The sequence below is a fragment of the Triturus cristatus genome, chromosome 6 (genome assembly GCF_964204655.1).
Source record: "Triturus cristatus chromosome 6, aTriCri1.1, whole genome shotgun sequence".
Taxonomy (NCBI): Eukaryota; Metazoa; Chordata; class Amphibia; order Caudata; family Salamandridae; genus Triturus; species Triturus cristatus.
Window position 1 is genome coordinate 387,395,023 of NC_140589.1, and position 19,186 is coordinate 387,414,208.

The 19,186-nt window shown below is 42.2% G+C and overlaps 1 protein-coding gene across 1 annotated transcript in view; it reads right to left on the reverse strand.

Annotated features, from left to right (window-relative positions):
- The window catches only part of SNTG2 (syntrophin gamma 2), a 1,181,343-nt gene that overhangs the window by 681,220 nt on the left and 480,937 nt on the right, over positions 1-19,186 (reverse strand). Inside the window, exon 6 of the mRNA XM_085609593.1 lies at positions 14,677-14,759. Coding sequence (XP_085465719.1) covers positions 14,677-14,759 — 83 coding nt within the window. The remainder of the gene's footprint in view (positions 1-14,676; positions 14,760-19,186) is intronic.

The window sequence follows — 19,186 nt, forward strand, 5'->3', positions numbered from 1 at the left end:
ACTCTGAGTACGTCTAAATGCAAATAATGGTGGTGGTCCAGGTAGGGAAATGCCTGTCTTGAGAATGTCCCAATGCTTCCTGATGACTTTCTGTACTCTGTTGGAACTTGGAGTGAATGTGGTGACACACGTAATGATGTCGGACTTAGGTCTTTGTTTAGTTTCAAGGAGAGCCGCCCTGGGGTTGTTCCTGGCTCTCTTATGGGCTAGGTTAACCATCCTCTTAGGGTAATGGCGTGACTCTAGGTTGTGTTTAAGGATGGTGGATTGTTTTTCAAATTCAATGGTAGTGTCACAGTTTCTCCGGAGACGGAGAAATTGGCCCACCGGATGATTATTTCTGAGTGCCCTCGGATGATGGCTGTCATAAACAAGGAGGCTATTCCTGTCAGTTGGTTTCCTATAGTTGGTGGTATGTAGGGAGCCATTAGTCAGTGTGATAAGAAGGTCGAGAAAGGGCACCTCGTGCCTTGATCTAGTGTTGGTGAATTTGAGAAAGGGGTCTAGTGTGTTGACCCAGTTGCAGAAGGTGATGCAGAGTTCTTCTTCCCCTTTCCAGAATAGAGTAATGTCATCGATATAACGCCGCCACAATAATATATTGTGGCGGTATGGGTTGGTATCATTTTGGATATGCTGTTTCTCAAAATGGGCCATGTTATGTTATGTTATGTTATGTTATTGTGTTTGTAAAGCGCTCAAATCACCCTGGGGCATCTCGGCGCTGCCTGATAGACTAACAACCTAGACAGAGAACCGTCAGAAAGGACTAGAAGAAAGTTCAGAACAGAAAGGCTTTCAGCTTTTTCTTAAAAAGCTCATATCTGGGAATTGATCGCAAAGCTTAGGGAAGCTGGTTCCAGTATTTTGGGGCTAGGTATGAGAAAGATCTACCCCCCGTCCGGAAAAGACGGAAAAGGGGGACCTGCAATAGACCATGAGAGCTAGATCTGAGATTCCTTGAGGGGCAGTATTTAAAGAGTTTTTTTTGTAGATAGAGAGGACCTCTGTTGTTAAAAGCGGAATAGGTGAGACAACAGATCTTAAAAAAAGATCTCTTTTTCATCGTAAGACAATGGAGTTCTCTAAGTAATGGTAGAGAGGGGGTGCCTGCAGGTCGATTTAAGATCATCCTTGCAGCAGTATTCTGGACTACCTGTAGCTTGGCCAGGAGGGTCTCACCTACTTCTGCCATCAGGGCATTGCCGTAATCCAAACGGCTGGTGACCAGAGCCTGCACTAGAGTCCTACGATGGTCGGTAGGCATATAAGGAAGGATTTTTCTCAGAAGCCGAAGACTGTAATAGCATGAGGCAGATGTATTTGCGATATGTTCTTTCATCGACAGTGACCTATCGAATTTTATTCCCAGGTCATTGACTGAAACCTTGGGGATGGGGGCAGAGCCCAATTGGATAGGCCACCAATCATTTGCCCAGACATCGGTTGCTTTGCCTAGCAGCATAATCTCTGATTTGTCTGGATTTAGTTGGAGGTAATTGGCCGTCATCCAGTCATATATCGTCTTCAGGCCATTTGCAAAGCGGATTTTCTCATCCTCTAGATTTCCTCCAATAGTGAACATGAGCTGCGTGTCATCTGCATATGAGATGATCTCGAAGCCCAACTGTTCAACTATCTTCGCCAAAGGAGACATATAAATATTGAAGAGGGTCGGACTTAAGCAGGAGCCTTGCGGGACACCCCTCTTCAAGGGCATTTCTGGCCAGGAATAAGGACCCAGAATGACTGTTTGGGATCTGTCAGACAAGAAATGTTCTAGCCATTTCAGAGCAGTTCCTTTGATGCCCCCAGAGACTAGTCTCTCCCCCAGCTTTATATGCGAGATGGTATCAAAAGCTGCGGAGAGATCTAGAAGAATCAATATTGCTGAACACCCTGCATCAACTGTTCGTCTAAGTGAATCAGTTACTGCCAGTACAGCTGTTTCTGTGCTGAAACCTTTCCGAAAACCCGATTGTGAGGGGTCTAAAATTCTATTATGTTCAAGATAGGAACAGAGTTGTTTATTTACAATACCTTCCAATTGTTTTCCCAAAAGTGGTAATAGGGAAATTGGGCGGTAGTTAGAAAGGATAGACGGGTCCGCTGAGAGTTTTTTCAGAATAGGCCAGACAGATGCCTCTTTCCAAGCTGTAGGGATGATGCCCGTAGTTAGAGAAGAGTTGAAAATATCTCTAACAGCCGGAGCACAGCTAGTGGCTAAAAGGGCCATAGTTTTTGGAGGACATAGATCTTTGGGGAGCCTGATTTTGCTTTAGAGAGCCCATTTATGACCTCTTCAATGGTAGTTAATTCAAAATGCTCCAAACAGTCATCGTTTACTGTTGGGGCTCCAACCTTCGATTCAGACAACAGATCTAGAGTGGATGACATCTGTGGAGGAAAATTATTGTAAATCGTGGATATCTTCTCCTTGAAAAATAATGCTAACGAATCACAGAGATCCTGAGATTCAATAAGTGGTTAAGCACAAACTCTGGGAGATGAGAAATCTTTGACTATAGAGAACAATACTTTAGAAGAGTTACTGGCTTTTTCTATCTGTTTAATGATGAAGGAGCGTCTCGCTAATTTCAGATTTAGGTGGTAAATGGCCAAGGACTGTCTGAATAGGAGTCTAGATTGACATTCCTTATTTGCTCTCCAAGTTCTCATAAGGCGCCTGCAATTGGCTTTTTCCCTTCTAAGCTCCTCTGTATACCAAGGACTAGAAATTTGTCTTGTACCTGCACTCTGTTTGTTTGGTATGATTACATCAAAAGCAGTGAGAAGAGCGGTGTTAAAAGCTTCCAGTTTTTTGGAAGGTTCAATTAGATTGGTTTCCCCAGGAGGAGAAAAGATTCTGTTAAAAGCATCTAAAGATAGATTTCGCCACACTCTGTGTTGTCCCAAAGCTATTCTCTTCTGTAGGTCACCCTTTATTTCCCAAGCCTTGTTAGAGGTAAAGGAGATCATTGAGTGGTCCGTCCAGGTCAAGAGATGAGGAGGGTCACAACTCAGGTGGTCATCGTTAGAAAACTAGGTCTAATAGGTGGCCAGCTCGGTGTGTAGGGCCCGCCACTCGTTGAGTAAGACCTATTGAGTTCAGCGCCACTAAAAGTTTATCTACCTCTGGGTTTGAGGTATCTTCCGCATGAAAATTAAAATGCCCAAGCAGGAGAAAAGTATTAGCTGCAAGTACGTGCAGTGCTATGAGTTCAACTAAAAGGTCAGAAAAATTAGCTTTAGCTCCGGGGGGTCTATACAATAGTGCGCCATGCCAGGAGTCAGTGGGAGACTCAGTAACCTTAAAAATTCCTAATTCCAGCCATTCATTTTGTACAGAAAACACCCAATTCACTTTAAGATGCTTCTGAAAGGCAATGGCAATGCCACCGCCTATTTTCCCTTCCCTATTTAAATGTATGAATTGATAATTATCTGGAATAGCCAGATGAATCTGGGGGAGGTTAGTGGAATTTAACCAGGTTTCTGTGAGGAACCATAATGCAGGGGTATACGAGGTAATAAGGTCCCAGATTTCAAATGGGTGTTTGGCAAGTGACCTTATATTACACAGTACATTTTTGGACCCAACAATAGGATGGACTGGGGTCACTTTCCCTGGAAGAAAGTCCCCTATGTAAATCCTCATGGGAAATCGACTATTCTGACATACAACTGGGCCTTCTAATGCCCTAGGAAAAGTCTGATTACAGGTGATGTGCTTATGCCTCTTAAGGGCCCAGGTGTCTCTTATAGCCCATAGAGATTCCGCGGAAAATGTAATACGACTGCTGCAGTCATTTGCCTGGGGGGTAGCATCATCTCTAGTCTCTAGTCTCAGCTGGGCGCGGACAGGCGCAGACGGGCTTGCCTTTAGAGCGCCTTCGGCGCGCTGTTGGCGCGCACGCGCAGTCATCGTCTTTTGTAGAGGATGAAGACGAACGACTAGTGCGCTAACCATGCACCCCGCCCAATATGTCAGACCATTTACATGTACTGATTCGTTAAGATAGTAGGCGAGAGGGCACAATGCATAGAATCAAATCACGATAACACACACAAAAGAGATAAAAATACGGCGCTAATTTTTAAAAATATGCAAATACCAGCGTAAGCAGTACAAGGCTCCCGGCTTCCACCTCAGGAGTCAGTCTACAGTGTTGCGCGCACGCGCAGTCATCGTCTTTTGTAGAGGATGAAGACGAACGACTAGTGCGCTAACCATGCACCCCGCCCAATATGTCAGACCATTTACATGTACTGATTCGTTAAGATAGGAGGCGCGAGGGCACAATGCATAGAATCAAATCACGATAACACACACAAAAGAGATAAAAATACGGCGCTAAATATGCAAATACCAGCGTAAGCAGTACAAGGCTCCCGGCTTCCGCCTCAGGAGTCAGTCTACAGTGCCATGTACAGAAAGGCCAGACTAGGAGCGAATGAACTTCCCATGCTGGTACCTTGTATTTGATGGAAAAGTTGGGACTTGAAGGCAAATAAATTTTCTTTGAGCGCTAGGGAAGCACAATCTCAGATGAAGGAGACCGGTGTTTCAAAAGGCCAGGGATGAATGTTACGTAGGGTATTTTCAAGTACCTCTAGAGTAGCATCCTGTGGAATATTTGTATACAGGGCTTCCACATCCATCATTACCAGAAGGTCGATGTTGTCTGGTTCTGGGAACTTGTCTATGAGGTTAAGGACTTCAGTGGTGTCTCTGAGGTAGGAGGGAGTGTTGCTTACCACTGGCCGCAGGTAGAAATTGCAAAATTTGCTGAGTGGTTCTAGGACCGAGTCTATACCTGAAACAATGGGGTGACCCGGTGGGGGGGTTGATCCTTTTGCGGATCTTAGGTAAGGTATAGAAATACGGTGTACGTGGTTCCTCGTTGATGAGGAAATCTGCTTCTTGATGTGAGATTCAGCCTTCAGCAGAGGCTTCGTTGACCATACTCTTAATCCAAGTGATCAGGCGTTTGGTTGGATCTGCTGTGATAGATTTGTAATATGTCATATCCGATAGTTGACGGTTACATTCAGTGTCGTAGGTGTCAATGTCCTGAATGACGATAGCTTCGACTTTATCTGCAGTTTGATGATAATACCGGTGTCTTCAGTGATGGTTTTCAGAGTGAGTCTTTCTTCTTTATAAAGATTGTTGAACGGTCGTTGATGGTTCATAGATGCCAATTCTTTGAGAACCGCTTGTTCATATGTGAGAATCTCATGGGGAGTCATGGCTGCTGTGGGGGTGAACTTGGATTGTTTTTTGAGGCCAGTTTCCGTGGGGGTTGTTTCAGGTTTATCTTGGAAAAAGCCCTTGAGTCTGACTTTACGAAAATATTGGTGCAGCTCTTGATGTAGTCTGAAAGAGTCTTCTGCTGGTGTGGGGACAAAGCCTAAACCTTTCTCCAAGAGTTTGGTTTCACCTGTGGTGAGTTGTCTGGATGATAGATTCACCACTAAGGTTTCTGTCCTCTCGCCTGGCTCTGTAATGTCATTGGTTCTTGGTCCTGCCATTGGACCGTCTTGTTGCCTCCTCTTCTTCTGCCTCTTCCTTTGCCCCTCCCTCTGTTGTAAAAAGGGGGATTCGGGAATTGGTGGAATTGAGGTGGTTGAAAGTGGTGAATAAAAACCTCGCTTCTGGATCCCATCTAGGAATTTTAACACACTCCTCCCTTTCAGAAACCCACACACACCCATGCACAACTGCGGCGACTCCTTTAAAAAAATCTCCATTAAAGAACCCTCTTGCGGGGCCCGTGAGGGACTGCAGCGCCACCCCCACGAGGAGCATCGCCCTATGATGAAGCATGACACCTTGCTAGGGTGTGTGAGGGCACTACAAACTATAGGAGAAACTCCTCTACTACTCACACTAACTTGACTTGCATGTGAGCTACTGCCACCCACCTGGTCTCGTCCTTTCAGTCTGAGGAACAGCTACCCCCTAAGTTTATAGATCATATAATTAAGATCAAAATTGAAAAGGAAAAGGTACAGTTGTAACAGCACTGTGGGCAAGAAATTGCGTGTACAACCCGAATTGGACTTGGTGCTCAATTGTGTATGTGACACAAATAGTGGCGACTCAAGTGACAATGGGCAATCAGCGAAAAACGGCGCAAGGTGCAGATGACAAGAATTTCAGTTGAACCACAAGAGGTACGCCTTTATTTGCGCTGAGGAGTTGACGACGTTTTGATCCTATATATTGTCCAAGTGTGGCATCGAGAGCCAGGGGTGTGAGAGAACGCTCTCCAGAAATTAACGGAGATACTTAGTGCATCAAGTATCGGAATGATGTGTAAATACGGGTGCCGTGTCAAGGGTGGACATTGGCGGATTGGGTTTGGAGTGGGAACCGATGGGGGAAACCTCAATAGCGGAATTAATCCGGCAAGGGCGGGGGTCAGCAGCAGCGCTGCAATCAATGCGATGCCGTCTAGTTCATGTGCGGTGTGTTGACATTGTGAGTCAGCACTCCCTCTATACGTGTATGGTACACTCCCGCCATGTCCACTACTGAAGTGCACACTACTTCACTTTGATGTCAGCTGTCCCTTTGTGTTGCCTGTGTGTGTGCCTCCCTATCACTTCATTTGTGACACTGTGCTTTGTGGTGCAGATCTTTGGCCAGGAGCACTGTGCCACTCAAGACATTTCCCCAATTAGTTATCTGTGTTGTTCTTGTACTGTTGAGCAGTTATGGTTGTCATGTGCAGTTCAACTGTTTGTCCTGCTCATTCCTCTGGTCAAGTTGTTTCCACTTTTGTGTCCCAGACTTGTGCATCTGTGGGTGTTGTGTTAGGTGTATGTGTGTATGCTGTGGTACTGCTTGACTTCCTGAGTGTGATGTTGTCAGTGTGCTGTTTTGATTGTTGTTGTGGGTGTTCATGGTGTGTCACTCATGGCTGTGATGGACTCATGGTATGTTTTGTGTGCACACACTGCTTGTTGTGCATGCAGTGCTGTGGGTGTATGTTGCCTTGTCCTGGCCTGGTATGCATTCCCTGATGTCCAGCTGTGTTTGGTATGTGATTTATTGTCATGTGCATCTGTTGTGTGTTTGATGTGGTTGTGTTGTTCTGTGATGGTGCACTTCTTGTCTGTGTTGTGGTATGTTGTCTATGCATTGTTCTTGACTGATGAGGTTGTGCACTCCTATTGTGTCTGTGCTCCCATTACCTTCCCACAGTTTTGCTGCACAGGGCATGTGTGGTCTTGTTGTGGTTCTGTGTGTGTTTCTGTTGAGTTATGTGTTTGGCAGTGTTTTTTTGTGCAGACATTGGTTCTGGCATCCCTGTGTGTGTGTGATGTTTGTGGATACCGCCCGGGAGTGTGATTGTCTCTGTATTGACTGGACATTATTGACACCTTTCTGTGTGTCTGAAACTGTGGTTGTGTGCTGCAGGTGTGAGGGGATATGTGTGAAGAATCCTACTTGTGTTTGACAGTCATGGAGTGTGTCAATGTGCCCTGTGTGTTCTGCTGCTGGTATACTCCTGTGTAGTTGTTGTGCACATATGTTTTGCTGTTCACAGTTTGACTTCAGGGCCTTCCTTTCATCCCTGTGCCTATACATGGGTTGCCTCCCTGAGTTGTTGCACTGAGGTGACTGTGGTTTGGGTTCACTCATTGTGCCAGCCATTTGTGCTTTGATGGGGTGAGGGTGTTGTTCTCTGTTCCTTGTCTTGCATGTGATGTACACATGCTTGTTGGTTGTCTCCTTGGCCTCCCATTTGTGTGCACCTCACTTTGGCTTTCCTATATGTTGTGCTCCATTGCTGGTGGCATGTGGTCTGTGTATGTGGCTGTGTGTCAGTGTGGGGTATGTCTGTGTGACTTGGCAGGCTGTGTGTCCAGAAGGAAGTTTGTTCATTGTAAGTGTGTGTGTTCATTTTGTGCTTGTACTCAGCTTTCTTGCCATATATGTGATGTTGTTGTGGTGTGTGGGTTGCCCTGGGCCTGTGCTTCTGTGCTGTGTGTTCCTCTGCAGCCACTCCTGCTGTGGATGTCCCCTAGTTGTTTGTTGTGTGGTGCAGGGTATGGATTCACCTAGCTTGGTGTTGGGCATGGGGGTGCACATGGGGGTGCACATGGCCTGTCCATTCATGTTGGGGGGGCAGTGTGTGGAGTGGGGAGGTGTGGCCCTGTGTGCTTTATGCCCTGCCCATGCCTGGCGCTGGCCCTGCCTTCTGCATTGTGCGCATGTTTTCACTTGCCTTCACCACTGCAGTGAGGTGACCGGGACATTACTTGGAGATTGCGGTGATGTGTGACCTGGCTGCGGAGGGGTAACTTGGTGGCAGGTAGGACATGTGTTGGTACACTTGTGGATGTGTTCCTGTCCCCACCAGGGTGTCTGGTGTGGCCAGGGACCCTGTGTCAGCCGATGAGTTGTGTGTTGTGGTTGTGTGCAGGATTGTGTAGTTGTGTACCTGTGGCAGCGTCCGCGGCGGTCCATGAGTTGCTGGTGATGTATCAGGTACAGCACTGGAAAGACGTGAAGAGCTAGATTCATTGCGCTCTGGACCGGGAATCGGGTTTCGCGCTCCGCTGTCGAGCTGCCGCCGTCTCTAGTTGGGCAGTTTTTCTGCTGCGGTGCGACTGGCTTTTTGAGGAATCCTGATTTGTACAGCGGACGGGACATCATTCTGCACGGCGGTGAGTCTCTATTGGCTCCCACCGCCGCTGTGGCAGGCGCACTTTGATGGCGGTGCGTGTCGCACCATGGCAGGTGGGAAATTGGCTGTGTTTGGCCATACAAATATGGCGAGCGTGAGTCCCGTTGCTGGCGTGCGGAAAACTGCATTTTCCGCCACCGCAGGCACCACGGTGGTGCCTCCGCCCGCCATCCTAATAGACCCCATGGTGATCACATGCTCCTCATGCTGGATATTTGGATACATATACACTTGCCCATACTAGCTCTCCCCAAGGTCGAGAGCCATCTGTGTCCTTATCTGATGGCCAAGCTTGTTAATTTACAACTTCGATGCTTTTCAGGAATGCAGAAATTGTTTTATTGTACCTCTCAAAATGAATTTAAACTTGTACACTGAGAGACATTCTTCAGACGCATTCTATCAATGCCTCTGGTCTTTTCATTTCTTTAAGGTATATTCACATCCAAGCAACAGAGACATTTATTTTCTACATGTCCCACTTTAAATGACCCTGCACCCTACCTTGTGGGCTACAAGGCTTATATGGAGTGAATTACTAATATTTAAAATAGAGATTTTTACCTGTCAAGGGTATAGTTACAGGTTGCGCTTCAAGCTTGACATTGCAGCAGTCAGGCTACAATGTTAGGTCTGAAGCCATGTTTTTAATATTACCCTAGTAGTTGGCACAATAAGTGCTGGAATACACAGATGACATTTAACTTTTCATACTTTCTAACAGGCAGAGGGAGCACCATAATTCTAATAATGAGTCTATTATGTATGCATTGCCTACTCAGTCTGAAATAAAATTCACACAAGACTGCAATTCATCATGTGTTTCAAAGGAAAGCATATCAAGACACATCATTTCTTGGTGTTCAATCTCTTATTATTTCATTTTTAAAAGGAACAAGGTGATTCATCCCGCAACATGGGGACTTCCTCAGGGCGATTAAAATCATATAAGACAGCAACGTATAGGCAAGCAGACAAAATGAACATTTAGCAAAATTAAACTACATATATTACATGCAACAATTGCCATTCTTTAAAAAACAAAGAACAAATATCTCAATACCATTAAAAATGGTCCAAAAGGTTTGCGCATACTACGCATATATAATGCTACACACAAAAGTATATGCAAAGTGTCGTGAAAAAAGTTGTGTGAAAACATCCCCATACCATAAGCTGGTAGTGGAAAAGGAACACAATCACAGTTGTTTTGTTGCTTATATGTGCATGTAATATTTTTTTATTTACTTTGACTAAATATTCTTTTTGTCTGCTTGCTTATTGCTGTCTTGCTGTGAGCAAAATCATCACTATGCCTCACCAACCTTTGCTAAACCATTTTTTTTCAACAATGAGATCAGCCACTTGGCTCTCAGACATTTGTAAAACCAACCAGAAAACATAAACTGCTGTATTTCCTCCTTAGTGGAGCCATCACAGATTTATTTTTCAGCATTAGACTTTTATCCATAACACTGCATGATTGTTTAGAAGTAGGACATTATAAGTAATTAGGGTATTAGTTGAAGGGGGTTGATTCCCACCTCCAGTAATAGTCCCAACCCTCGTCAAGGTGAATCCATATAGTCATTAAATTAACCTGAGCTCAATCCTCTGGTGCCTATGGTACAGAACAGATAGGCTTTACTTACAGGCAACGTGCAAAGCATTTATGTAGGACCAAAACAGCAATAAAGTCAGAACACAAGAACATTTTCAAACCAATTTAGAAGGGAAGCCAGAGTTATGAACTTTTAGATTCTAAATGTAAAAATAGTGCAAAAAGTGTTAAGTGCCAACCGTCATTTGATTGTGCGTAACCAGTAGCTAGGTGCACATTAAAGCTGAATGTAATAAAGCATAGCTCAGATACAGAAACCAGATTCAACCAGGTCAGAAGTTTTACTTTGGGACTTAGTTCCTGAGATGGTAGTCGAAACCCTTCAGCGAGTCAAGGTAGTAGGCTGTGGCAGAAGAGTGTGTCACATCATCGGATAGCACTGGATGAGGTCTTGATGTAGCTGTTGACTTTTGGCAGGAAAACCTTGACTGGGAGAAATTTGAATTTTGTGCCCAGAGAATGTCCCTGACCAACCAGATATTTTTAGCACTTTCGCCCAATGAAGATTTCTACCTTTGGATTAAGACACTATTTTTTGTCTCGAATTCTTCCTGTGGAGCAAGTTTGCAGGCTGTAGCCAAAGAGGACTCCACGAGGACAGGTACCTTTTCATTGAGGTCCCACTGATTTGCTATTCTGGAAAAGCTTGATTTGGGAGCTATCTGAATCTTTGGGCCAGTGGCAACATATCTACATTGGATTGACTTAGAAGGTTGTCCCAGTCCTCTGGAAGTCTTTGGAGCCAAAATGTTTCGAAGTCCCAGGTCTCAGAACAAATTAGGAGGTGTGCACTTAGACACTATCCAAAGGTTCAGGATCTTGCAGAGAGCACTTGGGCATCATGATTCCCTCTCACAGAGGCCATCAGCAGGGTCCAGGGCAGGTCCATTTGGAAACTGGTCAGCTGGACTGTTGCAGAAATGGCCTCTTGTAGCATGTGGTGTTCCGGTAGCTTAAATAAAAGGTCAACCTTTGGCCCTTGGAGCCTATGTCTTTGTTCTGGGAGAGCAGGTCCCATCTTTCAGGTCCTTCCCAAGTCACAGATATCAGGTCCAGTCCTCTTCTGTTTGTCCACAGGATCAGAAAATATTCTCATGAGTGTACAGGGAATGTCACACTTACTGGCATTCATCTGGGGGGTAGAGGAAACTCCTGGCTACTCCCTAACCAATGGTGTATACGTTCCAAGGGTTGACCCCAATGGCTTTTGCAGCATTTCCTGTATGCACTGCTGCAAACAATGTCACAGTGCCCCACTCTACTTTAAACCAAAACAGCAGAACCTTTCTTTCCCTGAGCAGAGCTCATGTGACCACCGCTAAGGTGTGGCCATTGATATCAGCAACCCCTTCAATGTGGTCACCCAATACCATTTCTATGGGCAGCTCCTCCCCTATTGAAATTGGTGCCTGCCTGACTGGAAGAGAAAGAACAAACCTGCTCAGGTGTCAACTAAACATTGCCTGAGACAGGGTAGGACTCTTTGAAGTTAATTTTGCACTTTGTTAGGTTTCACAATGGTTTTACATTTCTGCACATATTATTTGGATTGCTTTCACAACAGGAAATAGTGGAATCATTCTTGACAGAGACTTATTATCATTCATTGAAAAAATATGGTATTAAGGTATTCCTTAGAACAAGAATATGATTGCTTACTGTTTAGTTTAATTGTACTACATGATATTAAAGAGTGCAATTCAATTCAATTCATGAAGCTTTATTCGGTGCATATAAAATGACCATAAAAGCACAACAATAATAAAATAAATTACATTTCAATATTACAGTCATAACAGATTGCAATTCAAAAGCTACAGATAACAAATATGATAAATTTAAAAACACATACTTTTCCTGGCCTTGATAGATTGAGTTAAAAACATAGCAGTAAAAAAACAGATATCGACGTATTGTAAGTTAAAAACTAAACTCATGGCTTGGTTAACTGTACGTGTGCCATATTTACAAAACATAGGTTTTAAATAGGCAATACGAAAATTCGTATACAGTTTGCAGATAAGGAGAAAGTGCACAGTGCTCTGTTTTGAAACGCCATCACACAAACAGGGTGAATAATGTTGGCAGTGCCACTAAATGATGGACGATACCAAACCTCAGTCTAGTCAGCACAAACTTATGGGATGGCCTCGTTACCCATACTAAATAAGTAGGTAAACCTTCCACAAGGTTATGCTTATTATAAAACATAACAGTAGACAGAGAACCGTTAGCAATGGCCTGTTTCCTTGCAGCAAATACCAGAAAATTTGTTTTCAGCTCTTGTTTCGTAATTAAAGATGCTGCGTTAGGGTCCACCAAAATATTTAAGTTAAAAATCTCAGAGAAACAACTGACCACATATTTTAACCAGGGTATATTAAAAAATGTATCCAACGAGAGGCAGTCCTCAATAACCGATCTATTAAAGGTTTTTTCTTCTTGAAGCCAAATAGAACGCCAAATCATAAGTGGCCTCAAGGATAGTTGATCGGTAAGGAAATTGACATCAAGCTCTCGATGGGTGAGATCAGTACAAGCAGTGGGCGGTAATAACAAAAGTTTTAAAAAAAAAGCATTTTCCTCTAACTGCAAGAAATGAGCAGGAAAATAACCCCAGACGCCAGCCCCATACAGGGCAATACTAACACACCTAGCTTGATAGATCTTGAGCATATCCTTGGTGCGTCGATCCCCGATCTTCGCAGCAAATCTAAAAACACAATGAGCATTTTTGGCCATTTTGATACGAATATTTTTAAATTCGTTGAGCCATTTTCTGTCGTTGGAGAAGGTAATACCAAGGTAGCAAAAGGTATCCACCTGAAGCACCTTATCCTTATCAATAAAAAAGGAAAAATTAGCAGGTTTACTTTTTTTTTTACTTTTGGCCCCATAAATCATAATATAAGTTTTCTTCTTATTAATGGTCAACCTCCTGTCCTTAATAAAAGAAGAGAATCTATCAATCAGACGCTGCAATCCTAATGGGGTTCTAGAAAGAAGGACAGCGTCATCAGCGTATAACAACACTGGCACAGGAGAACCTTTAATCCGTGGGGCATCTGCTTGGATTGTTTTTAAAATAGTGTTGATTCCGTTAATAAATAAGATAAAAAGATGATACATGATTTTAAAGAGTGCTTTTTTATTGCAGTTATCAACCATTAGTATAAACATCTAAGAAGCTAAGACCAGTTATGGATTGTGTCGTGGCACTACAAGTCTTCCAAGTTGTGCCACAAAACGGGTGCTCCACTCACTAGGTTAACTGTTGAAAAATACCTAAATATCACAGAACTGATATACACCAATATGGGAGAGGCACTCCCTAAGTAATAAAACAACTCTCAATTTGTCCACTATTGGACAAAGGCAGCAGCAATATGTCTAGCTAGTTTTGTATTGGAAGTGCTTTATTTGAGCTGGTGGTTGCAGGTTGGGCCCCAGCACTCAGTTTTGTTTGGGACCCGCATTTATTTTTCCTCAAAAGTCTTTGCTCCAGAGCAAGAGAGAGAAAAGCAGAAAAGGGGGGAAGAAAGAGGATGAGAAAAATGGAAAAATGACAGAAGGTGACAGCTGGGGTGAAAAAAGAACCTGCAAGAAAGAGATAAAGATGCTGGGATTGAAAGGTGGTGGCTTAAAGAGGTTTGATATGGAATCAGGACTACACAGCCTACAAGAAACATATCCTTATCCAAATTGAGCACTAACTTTTAAGAGTACCCTTCAAGTACAAAATACTATGCTTGGACATAGTTTAAAACTTTCAAATATTGTATGTGTGCTGCAGACTTAAACACACATGCAAAATCTGGATAGATAAAAACATCTCTCCAAGTGAACTCCAGCTACAAAGAAGCATAATTCTTTAGTACCAAGCGCTGTCTACAAATGGTAGTAGATATGGCTTTGCCTCATATACAGTGGATGGGTGCATGGGAAAGTTCAAGTGCCACCCGTGGTATACTTCCTCGAAGCAAAGTGATGTAAAAATAGCACCAAATACTAATTTGAGTTACTTTATGACTAATGTCTTGTTGGAAAAGAAATCCCAAGTTTAGACTTTGTACTGGTTTGTGCCATTTTTCTGACCTGGCAAACCTGGGACAATTTGTAAGTAAATCCGTCTCGACATGTGCTGCCTTTTCCAAAATTACAGACGTACCTTATGATGTAGAGGGTTTGCATACAACATTTTACGTTTTTGAAGGTAACATTACAATTGAGTTCTGCAATTTGGGATCTGCACACACAACAGGACATTTTATAGCAAAAGGTTACATTTGGAATAAAAGAACAAATGCAGAAAATATTATTCATTTGTTTGACAACTATACTACTAATACATACTGTGTTGGATGGGTTTCCATTTAAATGTAGGCCACTGTCAAAGAGAGGCGAAGAGTCACCACTACTGTGATCACTAGGTGAACCTAAAGCATGGTAAAAAAGAAGGAGTAAATTCAAATGCACTTTATAAAACGGTAATATTTGCTAAAAGTAGTGCAAATGTATAATTTAATATTCTAAAAACAATATAGCATTTTTTTTGCCTTTTCAGTGGCATAAGTGTGTGAAACATGCTAATACATAAAATAAACATTCAAAGATATAGTTCATGTACATTTCAATAAAAAATTAACCAGTAGTTTTCTATACTTACTGTAATAATGTAATCAAAATAGTTGTGTTTATTCAAAACACCTCTGCTTTTGCTGTTATCTGAAACATGCTTTGTGTTTTCTAGAACTATTTTTCTAGATACATTTCTAAACTATACTCTCTATGGATTTCTCCAGATAGAAAACGTTTTCACAAAGATTCGCTTGTTTCTGCACTATGAAAACAACCCACCTATCCCAGAAGGAAACGGTTAACAGTCAGAATATCGAGGTTTTACAGTCGACTTGCACTAATATAGAGTGCAAAATATCGTGATACAAAAATATCGACTGTCAGAATATTGCGGTCAAGAACATTGAGTCTAAGGTAAGTAATATAGTTTTTAACAATTTTGAAGTCATTAATAGCCTTTACAAAAATATTGAAGTCATTAATATCGTTTGCACAAATATAGTTGTTAAAAATATCATTTTTTTTTGTGTTATGTATTTTAGTATGTATTTTAAATGTATGTGTTCTATTTTTAGTCTAAGTATTGCATTTGTTTTGTAATATCTGTGTTAAATCTTTAGAAGTTTTTACATTTTGTAATTTAGATCCGTAGCAGGTTGTGGGTTTATAGGGGAATAGGATTGGAAGTGATTTAATTATAATTAATGTATTCATATTTTTTTATTAATTAATATTTATGTATTTAATATTTTATATTGTTAACTATTAATGTGTTGTTAATTATGATTAATTAATTTGTAATTATGTTAATTGTGTCATTAATTTAAGAGTGGTATGTGGGTTGATAGGGGAGTAGGGTGGAAAGTAATTTAATTATAATTAAGTAATCAATGTTTTTATTAATTAATATTTATTTATTTACAATTTGATATTGTTCATTGTTGTAATTATTATTATTAATAATTATTTATTAATTAGTTGTCAATTATTAGTAATGAATTGGTAAATATGGTAATTGTGTCATTTCTTTAGGAGAGTGTTGTGGGTTGATAGGGGAGTAGGGAGGGAAGTAATTTAATTTTAATACACGTATTAATTATTTTAATAAAATATTAAATTCATTTTATTTTATAGTGTTAATTGTGTAAATTAATGTATTGGTAATCATTTATATTTTGCTTGTTAATTCTTATCAATTAATTAATTGATATATAATCATGTTAATTGTGTTATGTTTTACAACATTGGTGGTGGCATTTATAGGGAAATATGGTGGGAGATAAATTATTCATAATTCATTAATTATTTGTTAATTAATGCTGATTAATTAATTGATTATTAAATATGCTAATTGTGTAATAATTTTGATGTGTGAGTTGTGGGGTTTATAGAGGTAAATGGTGGGAAGTAAAAAAATGTTTAAATGAATTAATGATTTGTTGTTAATTGTTATTGATTTATTAATGTAAAATTAGTTGTGTAAATATTTTTGGGTGTGTATTTTGGTGTTTATTTGGGTAGAGGGTGGGAAGCAATATATTTTGAAATTAATTAATCATTAGTTGATCATTAATATTAATTTATTTATTGATAAATATTTTTGGTAATTGTTTTGTTTTTATGTTGTTTTGGGATTTATGTTCAAGAGCTGTAATGTCAGGGCAGACGAACGCAAATGGCGACGCACCAAAAATATAACTGACAGACAATAATATGAAAAATCTCACCGGCTATATATGAATGATATAGCCTTAGCCAAAAAAGTTTATCTGGGGAACAGGATAAACCAGGCAGCAAAGTCTCACAGAGAACTATACAAAATAGTTAAGGAATTCACGAACCCCCCCATCATGCCAGCCTTCATTAACTAAGACCCAAGAATGGGTCAATTCTCTCTCATCCTTTTTTTATAATAAAATTAACGACATCCATAAATTATTTCCCCAACCCACTGACACGACCTCAACTGACTCGCTATCCGAGCAAACAATCAATGAGTCTCTTTCCATCCACACCACTGTTCTTAAGGAATTCCACACATTTACAGAGGAAGAAGCAGCCCTCACAATAAATAGAATTAAATCAGGTTCCCCAGCCAACCCGGCCTCCTCTCAAATTCTATCTAAAATTGTGCCAGCTTTTCTCCCTAACTTGACTATAATCCTTAACTTTTCATTAACTCACTCTACTGTACCTTCTCACTGGAAAGAGGCCATAATCAGACCATTTAAAAAAAAAAAACACTGCTGACCCTAAACAACCTCTAAACTATCGCCCAATCTCTCTCCTGCCACTGTTTGGAAAGGTCATGGAATCCCTGATAAATAAATGTAAATGTAAATGTCAAGGTACTTATAGAGCGCACTGTCACCAGACGGCCACCTTGCGGTGTCGCCTTTTGCGGTTTCCTGGCGCTGATACTCATACCGCTGTGGAACCCCTCCTGGCTTTCCCTGTGAAGTGTCCACTCCTGGGCACCCCCAGGGTGAAGCCAGGCATCCTTAGCGCTGTGTGGAGGCTAAGCAAGCTATTGCCCAGAGTTGCAGCGTAGGGCCCGTGATTAGAATAGGCACCAAAGCGAGAATAGACAGGTCCGAGGAAATTGAGCCCGAGCCCCGCCGAGGCGGGAATCGAATCCTGGTCCCTGGCCAGAACTCTGCTTCAGGGTCTGCTGCTCTAACCATTGAGCCACACTCCTCCACTAACCAACTATACAAACATCTAGCAGATAACAAGCTGTTAGATCCTTCCCAATCAGGATTCAGAGTGTTTCACAGCACCGAAACAGCCTTACTTGAAATCGTGGACAATATAAGGCTGGCCCTTGATTCAAGACAATCCGCCATCCTGATTTTACTTGATCTGTCGGCTGCCTTCGACACCATCTCACATAATATTCTCCTAAAACGCCTAGCTGAGGTTGGTGTCGAGGGCTCAGCCCTACTTTGGATCAAGAGCTACCTGACTGGACGGCTTTCAAAGGTCCAAATAGGAACATTCTCCTAAAAAAATCAGGAAATTGACAAGGGTGTCCCCCAAGGATCCATACTAAGTCCAACGCTCTTCAATTTATATGTGTCCCCACTAGCAAAGGTAATCAAAGCACACAGTTTTGAAACTGTGTCTTACGCAGACGATACACAGCTGCTAATTACCCTAGGGCCTGACTCCACCAACACCAAACTTGGGTTCCAACAATGTATGCTTGCAATAAAAGATTGGATGACTAACAACTATCTGTTACTCAACGCCGGCAAAACGGAGATACTGCTTTTTGGAAATGCACACAAACATTGGAAAGACAAATGGTGGCTGCCGGCCTTGGGCCCCTGCCCCCCACCTAAGTCTACAGCCCGGAACTTGGGGATAATGTTAGACAACAGACTTTCCATGGCCGACCATATTAACAGTGTGGTACGCACCAGTTTCGGGCTCATGCGCAATCTCAAGAAAATTTTCAAATGGATTCCCCTCCCATCCCACATGCCCCTAGTGCAAGGATTAATCATAAGCCGTCTAGACTACGGCAATGCACTTTTTGCCTCCATAAACGAAGACCTCCTGACTAAACATCAGGTCCTGCAAAACACTGCAGCCAGGATGGCTCTCGACCTCCCCCCCTGCACCCCCTCCGCCCCCAGTCTTAGGACATTACATTGCCTCCCCATAAAAAACGCATTAAGTTTAAACTGTGCTGTCTAGTCCATAAGACTCTCAACAGTCAGGTGCCAAAATACCTAGCCAAAAAGCTGACAGATTACCAGCCGGCTAGCGCCCTCAGATCCACCAGCAGGCACCTCCTAACTGTTCCCAAAGCCCGCACAGTTAGGAGCGGCGATAGATCCTTCTCTAAAATAGCCCCAGAGACCTGGAACACTCTGCCTCTACACATCAGGCTGGAACCAAATCACCAGAAGTTCCGAAGAAACCTTAAAACCTAGCTATTCTAGCACTGCCTGGCCACATGTCTATCCACCTGAGTATCTGCTGGCGCTATGAAACCTGCGGGTGATTTATGCACCTTAAAAATACCAAAATACATACATACATACAATGTTTGGTTTTATCCCCTCCACTTTCCAACACTTTCCCTACTGTTGCACTTGCTGCATTGGGAGTAGTAAATTATTTCCGTCCGCTATCCAACACTTTCCCTACTGTTGCATTCATTGGAGTGGGAATAGTAAATTATTCCCCTCCACTATCCAATACTTTCCCTGCTGTTGCACTTGCTTCAGTGGGAATAGTAAATGATTTCCTTCTGCTAACCAATACTTACCCTACT